General features: G+C 27.1%; 1 protein-coding gene across 1 annotated transcript in view; it reads right to left on the reverse strand.

Moving 5' to 3' along the window:
• The window catches only part of LOC111633716 (ribosomal protein S6 kinase alpha-5-like), a 39,212-nt gene extending 21,199 nt beyond the window's left edge, over positions 1-18,013 (reverse strand). The window contains exon 1 of the mRNA XM_023378327.1: positions 17,577-18,013. Coding sequence (XP_023234095.1) covers positions 17,577-17,589 — 13 coding nt within the window. The 5' untranslated portion in view covers positions 17,590-18,013. The remainder of the gene's footprint in view (positions 1-17,576) is intronic.
• Between the last annotated feature and the right edge of the window lie 377 nt (positions 18,014-18,390).

An 18,390-nucleotide genomic window follows, 5' to 3' on the forward strand; every position in this document is an offset into this window, starting at 1 on the left:
CTCTTAATGGAATTTCTGGACACCTGGTTTGAATTTAAAATTCTGTTCCTTTGGAACATTCTGCACGTTCGTTTCCTTAGAATTTGTTCATTTCACCTGAATACAACGGTTATACACTCGTCGAAAGTGCTTGTGTTAATACTAAAGGAACTTTATTAACACTGAACTCAGTGAATTTGTATCCAGAAACTATATAAAGCTTGGTGTGAGCTTTTAAATTTAACTTTTTACTTAAAGATGCGAATTTTATAAAATCTATTCATAATTTACTGAATTTTACATTTTTCTAGTGAATGTTACATACTGATGTTTCTATTACATCTGTGCTACTTTTAACTGATTCAAATCTCCTGTAGAAAGCTTAAAAAAGTTGTCAAGTGCATCCCAAAAAACAAAGTGTATGTTTTTTAGCTTCATTATTTGCCACTGAAAATTGATCTTACAAAATATCTATTTTATTTACATTAGAAAGAAAATAGTAAATGTTACTTCAAGAATATAAAGCCATTTTATCATCTATCTAGTCTTTATTTGAAGATTATTTAAATAATCTTACAATTACTATATAAATAAAAATCTTATGTAATAAAACTATTCAAAACTTAAAAAGGATTTTGTGAATCCATTTGAGTTTTGAATAGAGCATAATATTTACAAGAGGTTTATTAGCATAAACTTCAGTCCTGTAGCCATGAATAAATCATTGGAAAGTTAAGTTTATAAATGAGACAATCTGAAAATATTGTGACCAGTATTTTTCTCTTTTCCAACCAGTATTAGACCTATTAGCAACAGTCTACATGTAAAAGAAAACATAACATTCTAAAGCCAAAGTCATCATGTAGCCTAAGTTTTATTATGTAAAGTGAAAACATTAGTCTAAGAATAAGCAAGAAATGAATTTAAAATAATGCAATATAATATAATAAACAATGCTTCTCAAATGAATTATTACGAAATTATTCAGAAATACTAAATACAGCGAAATCTGCTTATTATGATCACTTTAAGACTTGCAACTTTAGATAAGATTAAACAGAGGATAAATTTTTTCATTTTTGAACTCAACTTATTACAAACAATTACAGTATGAATATGTATAATACGTAAAAATTTATATTTATTGCAAACTTCACATTTAATACAACATTACGCATTTACGTATGGTACATTTCTTATACACAACTGCAAAACTCAACAGATCAGAAAATTAAACTAGAGAAATCACAATGGGAATGTTCATCCTCAAAAATATGCATCAAGATCTATAGTACACATATTTTATAAGAATTTTTTTATGCCTTTATAGTATGTAAAAGATATGTTTAGTTAAAAGTAAGTTTCAAAGAAACTGTGCATTTACTATGAATTTTCTAAGAATTCTTATCATTTGTCCCCAAGCATAATTATCACAATTGATAACAATAACCCAAAGTTTGATTTTAATAGACAGATTATTCTTAATTAATTTTATATAGGATATTTTGGTATCGACTGATTATAATAGCAATAGCCGATTAATAAAATTGATTACATTATCTGTGATTATAACCAGATTCCACTGTATTCTTGATATAATTTGTATGATACAAGTAATGCTAGGATATATCAATACTTTCCAATTTTCCAAAAAGAAATTTATATTCTAATTCAATTAAGATTAGGATGAATTTCATTCAGAGAATTTAAATTTTGAACTAAAGCTAGCCCTTTCAATTCCTTAAGAGTGTAATGTTTCAAAAATCTAATAAAAAAAAACAATTAATGAAACAATCTTTGTCTAATATGATGTTGTCTAATTTCATTTTAGTTTTGTTCAATGTCTTTAGAACAGTGAATAAATTTTAGAACATACTTATTAACTAACATCCTGCCTCTAGGATTATACTGTTATATAAAGAAAAATACATTAAAAAATTAAATTTAAGAATCCCTTTAAAACTTATCAAGTATCATTTATAATCAATTATTGTATATATAAGCTTACAAAGACAATTTTATTGTTCACACAACTGCATCTTAGCATTTAACAGTAAAAAAAAAAAGACTTTTTCACAAGATGGTATTTATTATATCTTGAAGTAAATTTATTTATACATGTAGCAAAAGCCTCAAAAATCTTATCTAAACAATTGGAAAAAAAACAGATAATCAGTTAACCTCAATATAATTTAAAAGAGAATTATAAACTGCAGAAATTTATAAACAGGAAGAACATAACATTATTCAAGAATATAGTTTAAATGATTTCATAAATTAAGATTTCCTAATTGGGGATTGCGATCGACTGGTTGCAAAACATTGCAAAGTATGAATCATACCTAACAGTCTAATTTAAATTATATATATATTTTGTCTACTGTCTTATGGAACATGTACTGTATGTTAACAAGCAAAATTTATGCATCTACTTTGTTACAAGTTTTTATACTGAAATCATAAAACTTTGATTTTTATTTTTCTTAAATGACATTTCAACTTAAATATGTGTTTAAAATTTTTTTGTTGTTGTTTGTTCTAATCTCTAATTTGTCTGAAAACATATTTCAACACTGTTTATCACAGAATTAATAAGCATTTTTAATGCTAACTTCTTAAGTTTGATAATTTAAAATTTAACAAAGCAGACATACTTTTTTACATTTATTCTATAAATGTAAAAAAAAATATAAATATATTTTATTCATATTTGTTCATCATGATCTTTAAGATTGTGTCAATTGAATCTATTCAATACTTGAAGCATACGGATTCTTTGAATTGCATGCTTCAAGTCATCACTACCAATTGCATCTGCTTTTGTTTAGTGAAAACAAGAAAATGTGAGTGAAATTTTTACTGTTTTCAATTCGAGATAAACTAATTAAAATATAATAATAGTACAAACTGGAAAGTTTCTAATTTTATTGAAAAACATTATTTATTATTTGACATAGAGAAATTATATAAACCCTATTTATACAAATAATACTTTCCATATTTCTGATACTTATCTATTAATCAATTTATATGCAATTAAAATAAATGCTAATTATAAATGTCTCCTTTAAATGTTATATGAATGAAAACACCGTCATAAATTAAAATTATGGTAAACTTGGAATAATAGGTCTGAGTCACAAAAGTCTGAGTTAGCGAGATGTTTTCTCAGATGATACAGAAAATGAGAACGTGGATATACAGTATAGTAATTTAATTTATTCTAATCAGCACTATACAGAAGTTTTACAGAATGTTAGTAGTTTATATTGTTGAGATTATCACAAGAAATGAGCTCAAAAAATTTAATGACAGTACAGTATACAACAATGTACAGTCTTTAGTAATTCACCGACTCCAGTGATATAATGCACAGTATTATAATTAATGAATGTTTTCAATGTCAAAAAAATTTATCCAAGTTACATGAAGACTAAATTATTGGTGATTTACGATACTTTTTAAATAAATGCAAATATATACACATTCATTTTAAGTTTCTTCAAACTCATAGAAATTAAATCACAGATTATTACAGTATTTAATTATATATTCATTCTATACAGAATGATACAGTCAAACATATGTATAATCTGTTTTTTTCACATGCATAGGTAAGTATTTAAGAGTTATTCAAACTTAATTTTTCCTGGATTATCTTTATATTCTTTTACCATATTAATTTTTTTGAACACGTTTATAAATTTGGATACATTTTTCTACATAAAATACAAAATCAAATTTAATTTAAACAATAATCTTTCTATAAATCCTTTATAAGTTTGAAATATATTAAACAAAAATATTTGCATTTATTTTTGAAAAAATTCCAATTTATCACTTTTCTATTCAGTAGGCATTATGTTTCTTTGAGGCCCTAAATGCAATTTTGTTATAAACCCTTTTATTTAAAACAGTTTTTTTAAATTAAAATGACAATAAAATTATCAATTTATGAGTCATGTCACTGTTCTTGCCAGTGTGCATTTTGCACGCTGGCAAGAATAGTGCAAAATGCACACTTTTAAACATTCACTAAATTTTTACAGGTATATTATCTTTTTGCTATGTAATTTTTGAGGTCTCGCAAGATGACAAAACCTTAGGCACATGCCTAGTGTGCCTATTGGGTAATCCACTATAGGTTTTATTTATGTAACTAATAAAATTATGAATTTCTTTGTGTGTTTATTAAATGATGCCTCCACTAAATCCAAAAGTATACTTAATTGCATTTACGGAAAAAACAAACTACAAAACCTGCATGAAAATTTAACTGATATAAGCAATTTAAAAACTTTTCCTCAACAGATTTAGTTACAATATACAACGATCATGATTCCTTTTTCAACTTAAAAGGCAATAAAATTATTAACTTTAAAAATGAAACATTTCTACTTTGAATAATTTTTTAAGTTTTTAACAGAAACAAAACATTAACTATCCATCAAGAATTAGAAACTTATCAATACTAACTTCCATGTCCTAGATTGTTGTTTAACAGGATATAGACTATGCAAGAGATATCTTCCTAGATCCATATGCATTGGTATTTTATACAGAAAAATCCTCAAGAATAAAAATAGAAATTCAAAAATCTCTAAAACTTTAAGTTATAATGTAAAATGTACAAAAATTATGCTATATTGAAACAAATCCTTTAAATATCAATATTTCAAAGTCAAAGGATTTTCAAACCCGTGTTTCATCTTCAGCATAAATTATTCCAAAAAATTAAACACTTTCTACAGCAATTAATTTCCTTTTATGTTTTGAAATATTTTATGCTCCAGAACGATGAGCCATAAAAGTTTTAAAATTACTCCAGTTTCAAATTAACTTCAATAAAGCATAATTTTGAATAATTTAAGTTACATTTGGATAAACTAAAAATATAATTTATACATTAAAAAAAATTGTGTTTTCTTCAAATAATTATACAACTTTTAAGTTTCAAGAATACTAATTACTTATATAAATAAACTTGACAAATTATTACGTTCATCATGCAAAGTAAATGTAAAATTTAAATTATCTGCAATGAATTCAAGATTCATATCTATAAATAGTTCTTAAAATTATGCAGAAAAATATCATCTCTATTCTCAATATTAATAGTAATATGTTGAATTATTCAAAAAGAAAAGAAAAATTGATTGCTTTTCACTCAAATCCTTTCACTTTCTGAAAAGCCAAGTTAGTGCTTAAAATTGTAATGGGCTTTTAAAGTAAATCTCATCTTCTGACAGACTTAAGATGTATATTTAACAATAAAATAAATTAATAAATAGAATTTCAAAACTCAATAGACAAAAGTTCAAAACATGGCTAAGGTGCACAGTTTTGTGCATACAAGAAATTAGTATGAAAACAAATACAGCTGTTCTGAAGGTAACAGTGAGAAGATCAACAACATACAATGAAAGTGGAAACAGAGTAAACAATACCAAAATCTGTACGTTTATCAGAAATTTAAAAATGCAGTAAAACAAGACATAGGTACCAGAGATTTTAGCAGTGATATTCCATTGAAACTGGCCACCAATGAAAAGAAATGCAGAATGTTGTGATAGTTATGTATCGAAGATTAGATGTCATTATTTGATGACGACGATAATAAGGTCCATTAATTAAAAATTTCATTGGCATACTTTTGGTATATCTGATAGAAATATATCTAAATTGCTCTGAAATCATAAATTATTGTATAATGTACAAACTGCATATCTACTCAAGGGAGGAAAGTGTATGTCGAAACAGAATTTACATCATTTTATCTCCAAATATGTCAGATTCCATGACTAATATACAATATAATATATAATCTCTTCGTTCGTTCTCATCCTTATGATATTACAACTTTAATAAATGACTTTATTGCATGTTTTCAATTCAATAAATCACTATTAAGTAAGTCCACATAAATAATTACAAATGAAACTAAAATAGCAAAAGTCTTTCAGAGTAAAACATCTCAAAGTTTACATAGGAATTAATAATTTATTTCTCATTTAAATATATTTTCACTTTTAATTTTTTCTTCGAATGAAATCAATTAATATTTTATCTAAGATCCATTCAGAAAACCAAGCACGTTTTAAAATTGCAAATTATTCCAAGAATCAGATTAAGGAAAATGAAAACACAAATGATTGCATAGTATTTACGTCACAGTTTAAAAATAGTCCGAACATCTTTCATTGGGTTATTTTTAATCTTCACAGATACAGAAATAATACTAGAATGTGAAATTTTGATTTATATTATAATCCTTGACAAAACAAAAACACGTAATTATTGCTACATCGTAGAAGTCAAACACATGTTGCGAACTTTTCCTTAGTATGTTAATACAATTGACTTCTCCGATAAACTGGGATTAACATAAATTTCGAGCCGGAGGTTTCTTTACAAACTGAAAATTCTTATTTTAATTTTAATATCAATAACAATTACAAACACCAAAAATTCATGCTATAAAATAAATACTAGACATTGTGCTTCTTTGAAATTTAATTTTACAAAAATGTAATAAGAGAAAAAAAACTTTTGCAATAGTAGTAATAACAACTCAACACAAAATATATTTACTCAAATATTAAAACTATTCACATTTCAAGCAATTATTATTATAATTAATTTGTAAAAAAATTTTTTTTGAGTAAATAAAATACCATTGAGCATATGATCTATAATAATATTTACATTATTATAAAATATGCCAAATTAATTATTCAAAACACAAATTTATTTATTAATTTAATATATTTTGTTTAAAAATTCAAAATAAACAAGACCATCCAATGACTGACAAAATCCAAATACCATACCTCTGATGATAAATCAAAAAAATTAAATATTTTGCTAATTATATTTAAAGGAAGCCCTTTGAACAGGGAAAAAAAAAGCCCAAACAGGATTTGCCGTCGTATTTATACCAACAAATGTTTACTTTTTAAAGTCGGTCTCCCTTTCAAAATCCACAACAGAAAAAAAAAAATTTAAAGATGTCAAGTGCAAAATATAATTAAATATTTAACTCAAGTCAGATTTATAAACAACATCCTATATAAAATCAATGTTAGCATCTCCATCTACCTTATATTCAGGTAATAAGTTACTCAGCCATTGACCTGACTTAGATCATTCACCCTTGCAACTCTAAACATTAGACATTTGTTTCCGAACCTTACGCAAACGGCAGCTTTAAACTTTTTTAAGTGTTTCGGACGGAATAGATGTACTTTACGTTCGACTAAACGCAAATTATTATAACTATCAAACGCANATTTAAATTAAATATCACATTTTATAAGATACTCAAATATAAAATCTAAGACACTTTAAATTCCATCAATGAACATGCAGAATTTTTCTTTTATTTTGAAAAAAAATAATGGCAAATTTATGTGAAAAGGATCAGTATTTTTTTGCATAGTAAAATAATTCATATGTTACTGTCTTCTGTGGTAGCAGAGTCAGAAAACTCTTTATTCTCATGGTTGTGTTCCAAACAAGATACACTTGTTTGGATTAACAATGGATTCAAAGCTCACATCTTTCCACTTGCAATCATCCTCAGTGTCATTTAAAACACTACAAATGAAAAAATTTCTTGAGTGCTGTACAACTTTTTCTGGGATTTTCATCCAAGTAGTTATGTTATCACTTTAATAGACTAACAAGATTGACATTTATAATAATATGTATAAGAGATTAAGTTAGTTCAATCTGCTAAATCATTAAAATGATGCAATGGAATTAGTGTTCTCTATTGATAGAGAAATATGACATAAAGCACTAGAAGTCACTAATTATGATATATTACATTGAATCTAGGATGCATCCAATTTTAAAAGATACTAACACCTAAAAAACAGTGTATCTTACATTTGAGTAGCCTATATAAATGAATCTTCTAATAACAAGGCACTAATCAATATGAAGTTCACCAACCTTATATAGGCCTTGCACATAAGAGAGAAAACCATTACTAATGTTTTTGGTCTACACCTAAGACATTCAGGTAGATCTATCCAAAATCGAATCTTTGATACTGGCATTCTAGATAGGAATGTCTCCCTAATGTATTAGAATTCAAACTTTTTAAAAAATTTTTCTGAAATATCCAATTTGATGTGTCTATTCACAGTATGCACTACCTTTTATAATGTTGAGTCGAATATGCCCTGCCATGCTCTTGAGATTTGTTTTTCTTCTTTAACATTGATGGATAGGCCCTGCAGGTGTGCCTTAAATATTTTTGAGATGATTTGTATGGTATGATTTTTTGTTTTAGGGAAGCTTGTTGGAGTTCTGGTTTAATGTCATTATCACTTGCATATATAACCATGATTTCTCTCTTCTTTTCTATATCAGTCATATGTTCAAGAATGCACTGCTTAAAAGACCTAGTCACATACCTGATGTATACAAAGTTAAAGAAATCCACATTCTCATTCCACAAGTCCCAGTCTCCTATGGTCGTCTGTTGGATTTTTGTTTACATATGTATCAATAAACCATTTGATCAAGAAAATAAACTCAACTGTTTCTTTTGTTTTATTTCAAAATCATCTCTGTCTTATTAGTTGGTGAAACTGTCAAGTATGTAATGTATGGTAAATAGTATGATGACAAGCCTTATTTTGTTTTAATACATAACTTACCAAAGCAACATCTTTGTAAATCCAACTTCTCTGGACTTTTTTGGCAAAAAACTAAAGGAATAAACTTCTTGTTTTGGCAAACTGTTCTACTACTATTAGTCCATTCCAGAAGAATGCTTCAGAAAACTTAAGATCAGTGAAGTAGTTATCAAAAGTAATGCTGAGGTTTGAGAAGTGGACAGAATTTGTCAGCTCTAGAACAACATTACTATAGAACAGAGCTACAAGGTTTATAGCTCTGTTTTTATCTTCATTTCCAAGTTATGGTATGTCTTCAAAGGATAAAAGTTTTTTGAGTCACAAAGCCACCAAATCTTCATCTATACTTATCTGCTTTCGAAGATGTATATTGTTCGAAAGGAAATTTTCCTCAAAATAATGTAAGCTGTTCATCTGATGTGACATTATAACCTGGAATGTAGTATTTCGCAAGACAGGAACTGACTTTGTTCCACACATTTTTCAATGCAACATCATCAGATTTTTGCTTTTCACTTTTACTATTCTTGTTATCAAATCTAATAATGTGTAAAAGACTCTTGAATTGTTTCAATCCCACGATATTGCAAAATATAGGAGACCCATAGCATTTATCCCATAAAACTGGTTAACTGGTATAGTTGCAACAACCTAAATAATTTGCTGTTATTAATAAACCAAAAAATTCCCAATTTCAGTTTCATCACAAGGCTTCCAACATAGAATATTCTTTTTTGCATACATACGAGTTGCTTCAATGTTTGCAAATTTTACATCTAACATTTGTGAATAGAGATAAAAGACATCTACAGGTTTTTGTCCAGAGAAGGACTAATTATTTAAAAATTAATGAAAGATATAATTAAATAACTAAATTTAATGATGTAAATTTTAGTTTCTGGATACAAATTCACTGAGTTCAGCATTAATAAAGTTCCTTTAGTATTAACACAAGCACTTTCGACGAGTGTATATCAAAAACTATTTGCACGCTCTTAATGGAATTTCTGGACACCTGGTTTGAATTTAAAATTCTGTTCCTTTGGAACATTCTGCACGTTCGTTTCCTTAGAATTTGTTCATTTCACCTGAATACAACGGTTATACACTCGTCGAAAGTGCTTGTGTTAATACTAAAGGAACTTTATTAACACTGAACTCAGTGAATTTGTATCCAGAAACTATATAAAGCTTGGTGTGAGCTTTTAAATTTAACTTTTTACTTAAAGATGCGAATTTTATAAAATCTATTCATAATTTACTGAATTTTACATTTTTCTAGTGAATGTTACATACTGATGTTTCTATTACATCTGTGCTACTTTTAACTGATTCAAATCTCCTGTAGAAAGCTTAAAAAAGTTGTCAAGTGCATCCCAAAAAACAAAGTGTATGTTTTTTAGCTTCATTATTTGCCACTGAAAATTGATCTTACAAAATATCTATTTTATTTACATTAGAAAGAAAATAGTAAATGTTACTTCAAGAATATAAAGCCATTTTATCATCTATCTAGTCTTTATTTGAAGATTATTTAAATAATCTTACAATTACTATATAAATAAAAATCTTATGTAATAAAACTATTCAAAACTTAAAAAGGATTTTGTGAATCCATTTGAGTTTTGAATAGAGCATAATATTTACAAGAGGTTTATTAGCATAAACTTCAGTCCTGTAGCCATGAATAAATCATTGGAAAGTTAAGTTTATAAATGAGACAATCTGAAAATATTGTGACCAGTATTTTTCTCTTTTCCAACCAGTATTAGACCTATTAGCAACAGTCTACATGTAAAAGAAAACATAACATTCTAAAGCCAAAGTCATCATGTAGCCTAAGTTTTATTATGTAAAGTGAAAACATTAGTCTAAGAATAAGCAAGAAATGAATTTAAAATAATGCAATATAATATAATAAACAATGCTTCTCAAATGAATTATTACGAAATTATTCAGAAATACTAAATACAGCGAAATCTGCTTATTATGATCACTTTAAGACTTGCAACTTTAGATAAGATTAAACAGAGGATAAATTTTTTCATTTTTGAACTCAACTTATTACAAACAATTACAGTATGAATATGTATAATACGTAAAAATTTATATTTATCGCAAACTTCACATTTAATACAACATTACGCATTTACGTATGGTACATTTCTTATACACAACTGCAAAACTCAACAGATCAGAAAATTAAACTAGAGAAATCACAATGGGAATGTTCATCCTCAAAAATATGCATCAAGATCTATAGTACACATATTTTATAAGAATTTTTTTATGCCTTTATAGTATGTAAAAGATATGTTTAGTTAAAAGTAAGTTTCAAAGAAACTGTGCATTTACTATGAATTTTCTAAGAATTCTTATCATTTGTCCCCAAGCATAATTATCACAATTGATAACAATAACCCAAAGTTTGATTTTAATAGACAGATTATTCTTAATTAATTTTATATAGGATATTTTGGTATCGACTGATTATAATAGCAATAGCCGATTAATAAAATTGATTACATTATCTGTGATTATAACCAGATTCCACTGTATTCTTGATATAATTTGTATTTTATAGTTTGTATGATACAAGTAATGCTAGGATATATCAATACTTTCCAATTTTCCAAAAAGAAATTTATATTCTAATTCAATTAAGATTAGGATGAATTTCATTCAGAGAATTTAAATTTTGAACTAAAGCTAGCCCTTTCAATTCCTTAAGAGTGTAATGTTTCAAAAATCTAATAAAAAAAAACAATTAATGAAACAATCTTTGTCTAATATGATGTTGTCTAATTTCATTTTAGTTTTGTTCAATGTCTTTAGAACAGTGAATAAATTTTAGAACATACTTATTAACTAACATCCTGCCTCTAGGATTATACTGTTATATAAAGAAAAATACATTAAAAAATTAAATTTAAGAATCCCTTTAAAACTTATCAAGTATCATTTATAATCAATTATTGTATATATAAGCTTACAAAGACAATTTTATTGTTCACACAACTGCATCTTAGCATTTAACAGTAAAAAAAAAAAGACTTTTTCACAAGATGGTATTTATTATATCTTGAAGTAAATTTATTTATACATGTAGCAAAAGCCTCAAAAATCTTATCTAAACAATTGGAAAAAAAACAGATAATCAGTTAACCTCAATATAATTTAAAAGAGAATTATAAACTGCAGAAATTTATAAACAGGAAGAACATAACATTATTCAAGAATATAGTTTAAATGATTTCATAAATTAAGATTTCCTAATTGGGGATTGCGATCGACTGGTTGCAAAACATTGCAAAGTATGAATCATACCTAACAGTCTAATTTAAATTATATATATATTTTGTCTACTGTCTTATGGAACATGTACTGTATGTTAACAAGCAAAATTTATGCATCTACTTTGTTACAAGTTTTTATACTGAAATCATAAAACTTTGATTTTTATTTTTCTTAAATGACATTTCAACTTAAATATGTGTTTAAAATTTTTTTGTTGTTGTTTGTTCTAATCTCTAATTTGTCTGAAAACATATTTCAACACTGTTTATCACAGAATTAATAAGCATTTTTAATGCTAACTTCTTAAGTTTGATAATTTAAAATTTAACAAAGCAGACATACTTTTTTACATTTATTCTATACATTTGTTCATCATGATCTTTAAGATTGTGTCAATTGAATCTATTCAATACTTGAAGCATACGGATTCTTTGAATTGCATGCTTCAAGTCATCACTACCAATTGCATCTGCTTTTGTTTAGTGAAAACAAGAAAATGTGAGTGAAATTTTTACTGTTTTCAATTCGAGATAAACTAATTAAAATATAATAATAGTACAAACTGGAAAGTTTCTAATTTTATTGAAAAACATTATTTATTATTTGACATAGAGAAATTATATAAACCCTATTTATACAAATAATACTTTCCATATTTCTGATACTTATCTATTAATCAATTTATATGCAATTAAAATAAATGCTAATTATAAATGTCTCCTTTAAATGTTATATGAATGAAAACACCGTCATAAATTAAAATTATGGTAAACTTGGAATAATAGGTCTGAGTCACAAAAGTCTGAGTTAGCGAGATGTTTTCTCAGACGATACAGAAAATGAGAACGTGGATATACAGTATAGTAATTTAATTTATTCTAATCAGCACTATACAGAAGTTTTACAGAATGTTAGTAGTTTATATTGTTGAGATTATCACAAGAAATGAGCTCAAAAAATTTAATGACAGTACAGTATACAACAATGTACAGTCTTTAGTAATTCACCGACTCCAGTGATATAATGCACAGTATTATAATTAATGAATGTTTTCAATGTCAAAAAAATTTATCCAAGTTACATGAAGACTAAATTATTGGTGATTTACGATACTTTTTAAATAAATGCAAATATATACACATTCATTTTAAGTTTCTTCAAACTCATAGAAATTAAATCACAGATTATTACAGTATTTAATTATATATTCATTCTATACAGAATGATACAGTCAAACATATGTATAATCTGTTTTTTTCACATGCATAGGTAAGTATTTAAGAGTTATTCAAACTTAATTTTTCCTGGATTATCTTTATATTCTTTTACCATATTAATTTTTTTGAACACGTTTATAAATTTGGATACATTTTTCTACATAAAATACAAAATCAAATTTAATTTAAACAATAATCTTTCTATAAATCCTTTATAAGTTTGAAATATATTAAACAAAAATATTTGCATTTATTTTTGAAAAAATTCCAATTTATCACTTTTCTATTCAGTAGGCATTATGTTTCTTTGAGGCCCTAAATGCAATTTTGTTATAAACCCTTTTATTTAAAACAGTTTTTTTAAATTAAAATGACAATAAAATTATCAATTTATGAGTCATGTCACTGTTCTTGCCAGTGTGCATTTTGCACGCTGGCAAGAATAGTGCAAAATGCACACTTTTAAACATTCACTAAATTTTTACAGGTATATTATCTTTTTGCTATGTAATTTTTGAGGTCTCGCAAGATGACAAAACCTTAGGCACATGCCTAGTGTGCCTATTGGGTAATCCACTATAGGTTTTATTTATGTAACTAATAAAATTATGAATTTCTTTGTGTGTTTATTAAATGATGCCTCCACTAAATCCAAAAGTATACTTAATTGCATTTACGGAAAAAACAAACTACAAAACCTGCATGAAAATTTAACTGATATAAGCAATTTAAAAACTTTTCCTCAACAGATTTAGTTACAATATACAACGATCATGATTCCTTTTTCAACTTAAAAGGCAATAAAATTATTAACTTTAAAAATGAAACATTTCTACTTTGAATAATTTTTTAAGTTTTTAACAGAAACAAAACATTAACTATCCATCAAGAATTAGAAACTTATCAATACTAACTTCCATGTCCTAGATTGTTGTTTAACAGGATATAGACTATGCAAGAGATATCTTCCTAGATCCATATGCATTGGTATTTTATACAGAAAAATCCTCAAGAATAAAAATAGAAATTCAAAAATCTCTAAAACTTTAAGTTATAATGTAAAATGTACAAAAATTATGCTATATTGAAACAAATCCTTTAAATATCAATATTTCAAAGTCAAAGGATTTTCAAACCCGTGTTTCATCTTCAGCATAAATTATTCCAAAAAATTAAACACTTTCTACAGCAATTAATTTCCTTTTATGTTTTGAAATATTTTATGCTCCAGAACGATGAGCCATAAAAGTTTTAAAATTACTCCAGTTTCAAATTAACTTCAATAAAGCATAATTTTGAATAATTTAAGTTACATTTGGATAAACTAAAAATATAATTTATACATTAAAAAAAATTGTGTTTTCTTCAAATAATTATACAACTTTTAAGTTTCAAGAATACTAATTACTTATATAAATAAACTTGACAAATTATTACGTTCATCATGCAAAGTAAATGTAAAATTTAAATTATCTGCAATGAATTCAAGATTCATATCTATAAATAGTTCTTAAAATTATGCAGAAAAATATCATCTCTATTCTCAATATTAATAGTAATATGTTGAATTATTCAAAAAGAAAAGAAAAATTGATTGCTTTTCACTCAAATCCTTTCACTTTCTGAAAAGCCAAGTTAGTGCTTAAAATTGTAATGGGCTTTTAAAGTAAATCTCATCTTCTGACAGACTTAAGATGTATATTTAACAATAAAATAAATTAATAAATAGAATTTCAAAACTCAATAGACAAAAGTTCAAAACATGGCTAAGGTGCACAGTTTTGTGCATACAAGAAATTAGTATGAAAACAAATACAGCTGTTCTGAAGGTAACAGTGAGAAGATCAACAACATACAATGAAAGTGGAAACAGAGTAAACAATACCAAAATCTGTACGTTTATCAGAAATTTAAAAATGCAGTAAAACAAGACATAGGTACCAGAGATTTTAGCAGTGATATTCCATTGAAACTGGCCACCAATGAAAAGAAATGCAGAATGTTGTGATAGTTATGTATCGAAGATTAGATGTCATTATTTGATGACGACGATAATAAGGTCCATTAATTAAAAATTTCATTGGCATACTTTTGGTATATCTGATAGAAATATATCTAAATTGCTCTGAAATCATAAATTATTGTATAATGTACAAACTGCATATCTACTCAAGGGAGGAAAGTGTATGTCGAAACAGAATTTACATCATTTTATCTCCAAATATGTCAGATTCCATGACTAATATACAATATAATATATAATCTCTTCGTTCGTTCTCATCCTTATGATATTACAACTTTAATAAATGACTTTATTGCATGTTTTCAATTCAATAAATCACTATTAAGTAAGTCCACATAAATAATTACAAATGAAACTAAAATAGCAAAAGTCTTTCAGAGTAAAACATCTCAAAGTTTACATAGGAATTAATAATTTATTTCTCATTTAAATATATTTTCACTTTTAATTTTTTCTTCGAATGAAATCAATTAATATTTTATCTAAGATCCATTCAGAAAACCAAGCACGTTTTAAAATTGCAAATTATTCCAAGAATCAGATTAAGGAAAATGAAAACACAAATGATTGCATAGTATTTACGTCACAGTTTAAAAATAGTCCGAACATCTTTCATTGGGTTATTTTTAATCTTCACAGATACAGAAATAATACTAGAATGTGAAATTTTGATTTATATTATAATCCTTGACAAAACAAAAACACGTAATTATTGCTACATCGTAGAAGTCAAACACATGTTGCGAACTTTTCCTTAGTATGTTAATACAATTGACTTCTCCGATAAACTGGGATTAACATAAATTTCGAGCCGGAGGTTTCTTTACAAACTGAAAATTCTTATTTTAATTTTAATATCAATAACAATTACAAACACCAAAAATTCATGCTATAAAATAAATACTAGACATTGTGCTTCTTTGAAATTTAATTTTACAAAAATTAATAAGAGAAAAAAAACTTTTGCAATAGTAGTAATAACAACTCAACACAAAATATATTTACTCAAATATTAAAACTATTCACATTTCAAGCAATTATTATTATAATTAATTTGTAAAAAAATTTTTTTTGAGTAAATAAAATACCATTGAGCATATGATCTATAATAATATTTACATTATTATAAAATATGCCAAATTAATTATTCAAAACACAAATTTATTTATTAATTTAATATATTTTGTTTAAAAATTCAAAATAAACAAGACCATCCAATGACTGACAAAATCCAAATACCATACCTCTGATGATAAATCAAAAAAATTAAATATTTTGCTAATTATATTTAAAGGAAGCCCTTTGAACAGGGAAAAAAAAAGCCCAAACAGGATTTGCCGTCGTATTTATACCAACAAATGTTTACTTTTTAAAGTCGGTCTCCCTTTCAAAATCCACAACAGAAAAAAAAAAATTTAAAGATGTCAAGTGCAAAATATAATTAAATATTTAACTCAAGTCAGATTTATAAACAACATCCTATATAAAATCAATGTTAGCATCTCCATCTACCTTATATTCAGGTAATAAGTTACTCAGCCATTGACCTGACTTAGATCATTCACCCTTGCAACTCTAAACATTAGACATTTGTTTCCGAACCTTACGCAAACGGCAGCTTTAAACTTTTTTAAGTGTTTCGGACGGAATAGATGTACTTTACGTTCGACTAAACGCAAATTATTATAACTATCAAACGCAAGAACGGCAAAAAAAAAAAAAAAACTGCATGTGTGTCAATGGTAGTCGTCTCCCGCGGCCGTGCCAAAGATAACACGGCGCAACCGGCACTTACGAGGAAAACCAGCCAAGAACTTTAAATGTTCGTAATAATAATCATTAATTTTTTAATATAAAGGTTAATAACATTTTTAATAGAGCGACTCGGACGTAGCCGGAGATCTCTAACATCAAATCTAAACCGCAACGCGCGCGTGTATGTATATATATACTTTTTTACCATACAAACAAATTAAATCATTGATACTGATTAATTATTCATACAATTAATTCAAACACTGCATAAACAGATTTTAATAAATCTATTTCGTCACATGTGTGTCTGTACAGATAAACAGTGTCAAAAGATTATGCAAGAATGTAGAATACACTTGCCTAGTGTTATTTAATGTTTGATCACAAGTGATGTAGAGAGAAAGAGAGAAATAATTTGGGGGAAGACCTAAATGTTCAACTTTCCGAAGTTGATTGCCACCTGTTGTCGCCGTTGACCGACGAGGGTCCTATTTACCGTTTGTACAACTCAGTACAACTACCTGTCCTCATTCCCAGCACGATAGATAAGGAGCAGGAGGAGAAGCACAGGAGTAAAAAAAAGAATAATAATAATAATAACTCATAGTAAAGTAGGTTAAGTAAAGATCGATTGTATGTATATACACACATACGTACCTGGCCTGACCATTTCTGCGCGGCATACAAGACCAATTCTGAAATAATCCAAAAGGCGACGAGACAGACCGACGATACCACGTCACAACATGATCGGTAAACCATTAAATGCCCCGAGTGGAAGGCACAATTTTAACCCATATCATGTAAATAAATGGGTTATTTCGTCTTGCCAATGCTTAGAGTATCCATAGAGGTGGATCGGGGGATCGATAACGGGTGCACTTTATTATATTTGGGACGTACACTGATCGTAGAGAGAGAGAGAATGGGCGACGTGCGACTACCTCCGACCTCTCTCTAACTCGCACTGAATTGGCGCTAGGTGGCGCGACTCGCTTATCGACGCAGGAGGTCGCTTCTCGATGCTAGCGCTACACATGTTCCGTTTTCCCTTGACCTGGGTGCACATGGGAAAAGGCCTGCACTGTTGTCGATTCCTGACCAATTCTTCTTATGCAACGCCCGTGCCGATGTGTAAAACGTCCGTCTGTCTGGCCGCGGGCTATAAAAATCGATATCGAGACGAGCCGAAGATATTAAAAAAAAAAAAAACTGTAAGGCGCGTTTCGAAAGCTATCCGACTACTTCTATACTGAAATTTTTAAATAAAAATATGCGAAAAATTATTTCGTAAATGTTTTATTAATTATAAACTAAACGCACATTCTGCCCTTGAGGTTAACCGGAATTTTGCTCTAATTGCAATTCCAATCGGAGAAAAATATACGAGGGGAAAAATCCCACCCGTCTATAAAAATGGCTATTTTTATGCTAATCTTCTAAATATGGCTATTTAAAATAATGTAACGTA

Source organism: Centruroides sculpturatus, unplaced genomic scaffold, assembly GCF_000671375.1.
Source record: "Centruroides sculpturatus isolate CEXI.00-Female unplaced genomic scaffold, Cexi_2.0 scaffold910, whole genome shotgun sequence".
Classification (NCBI taxonomy): domain Eukaryota; kingdom Metazoa; phylum Arthropoda; class Arachnida; order Scorpiones; family Buthidae; genus Centruroides; species Centruroides sculpturatus.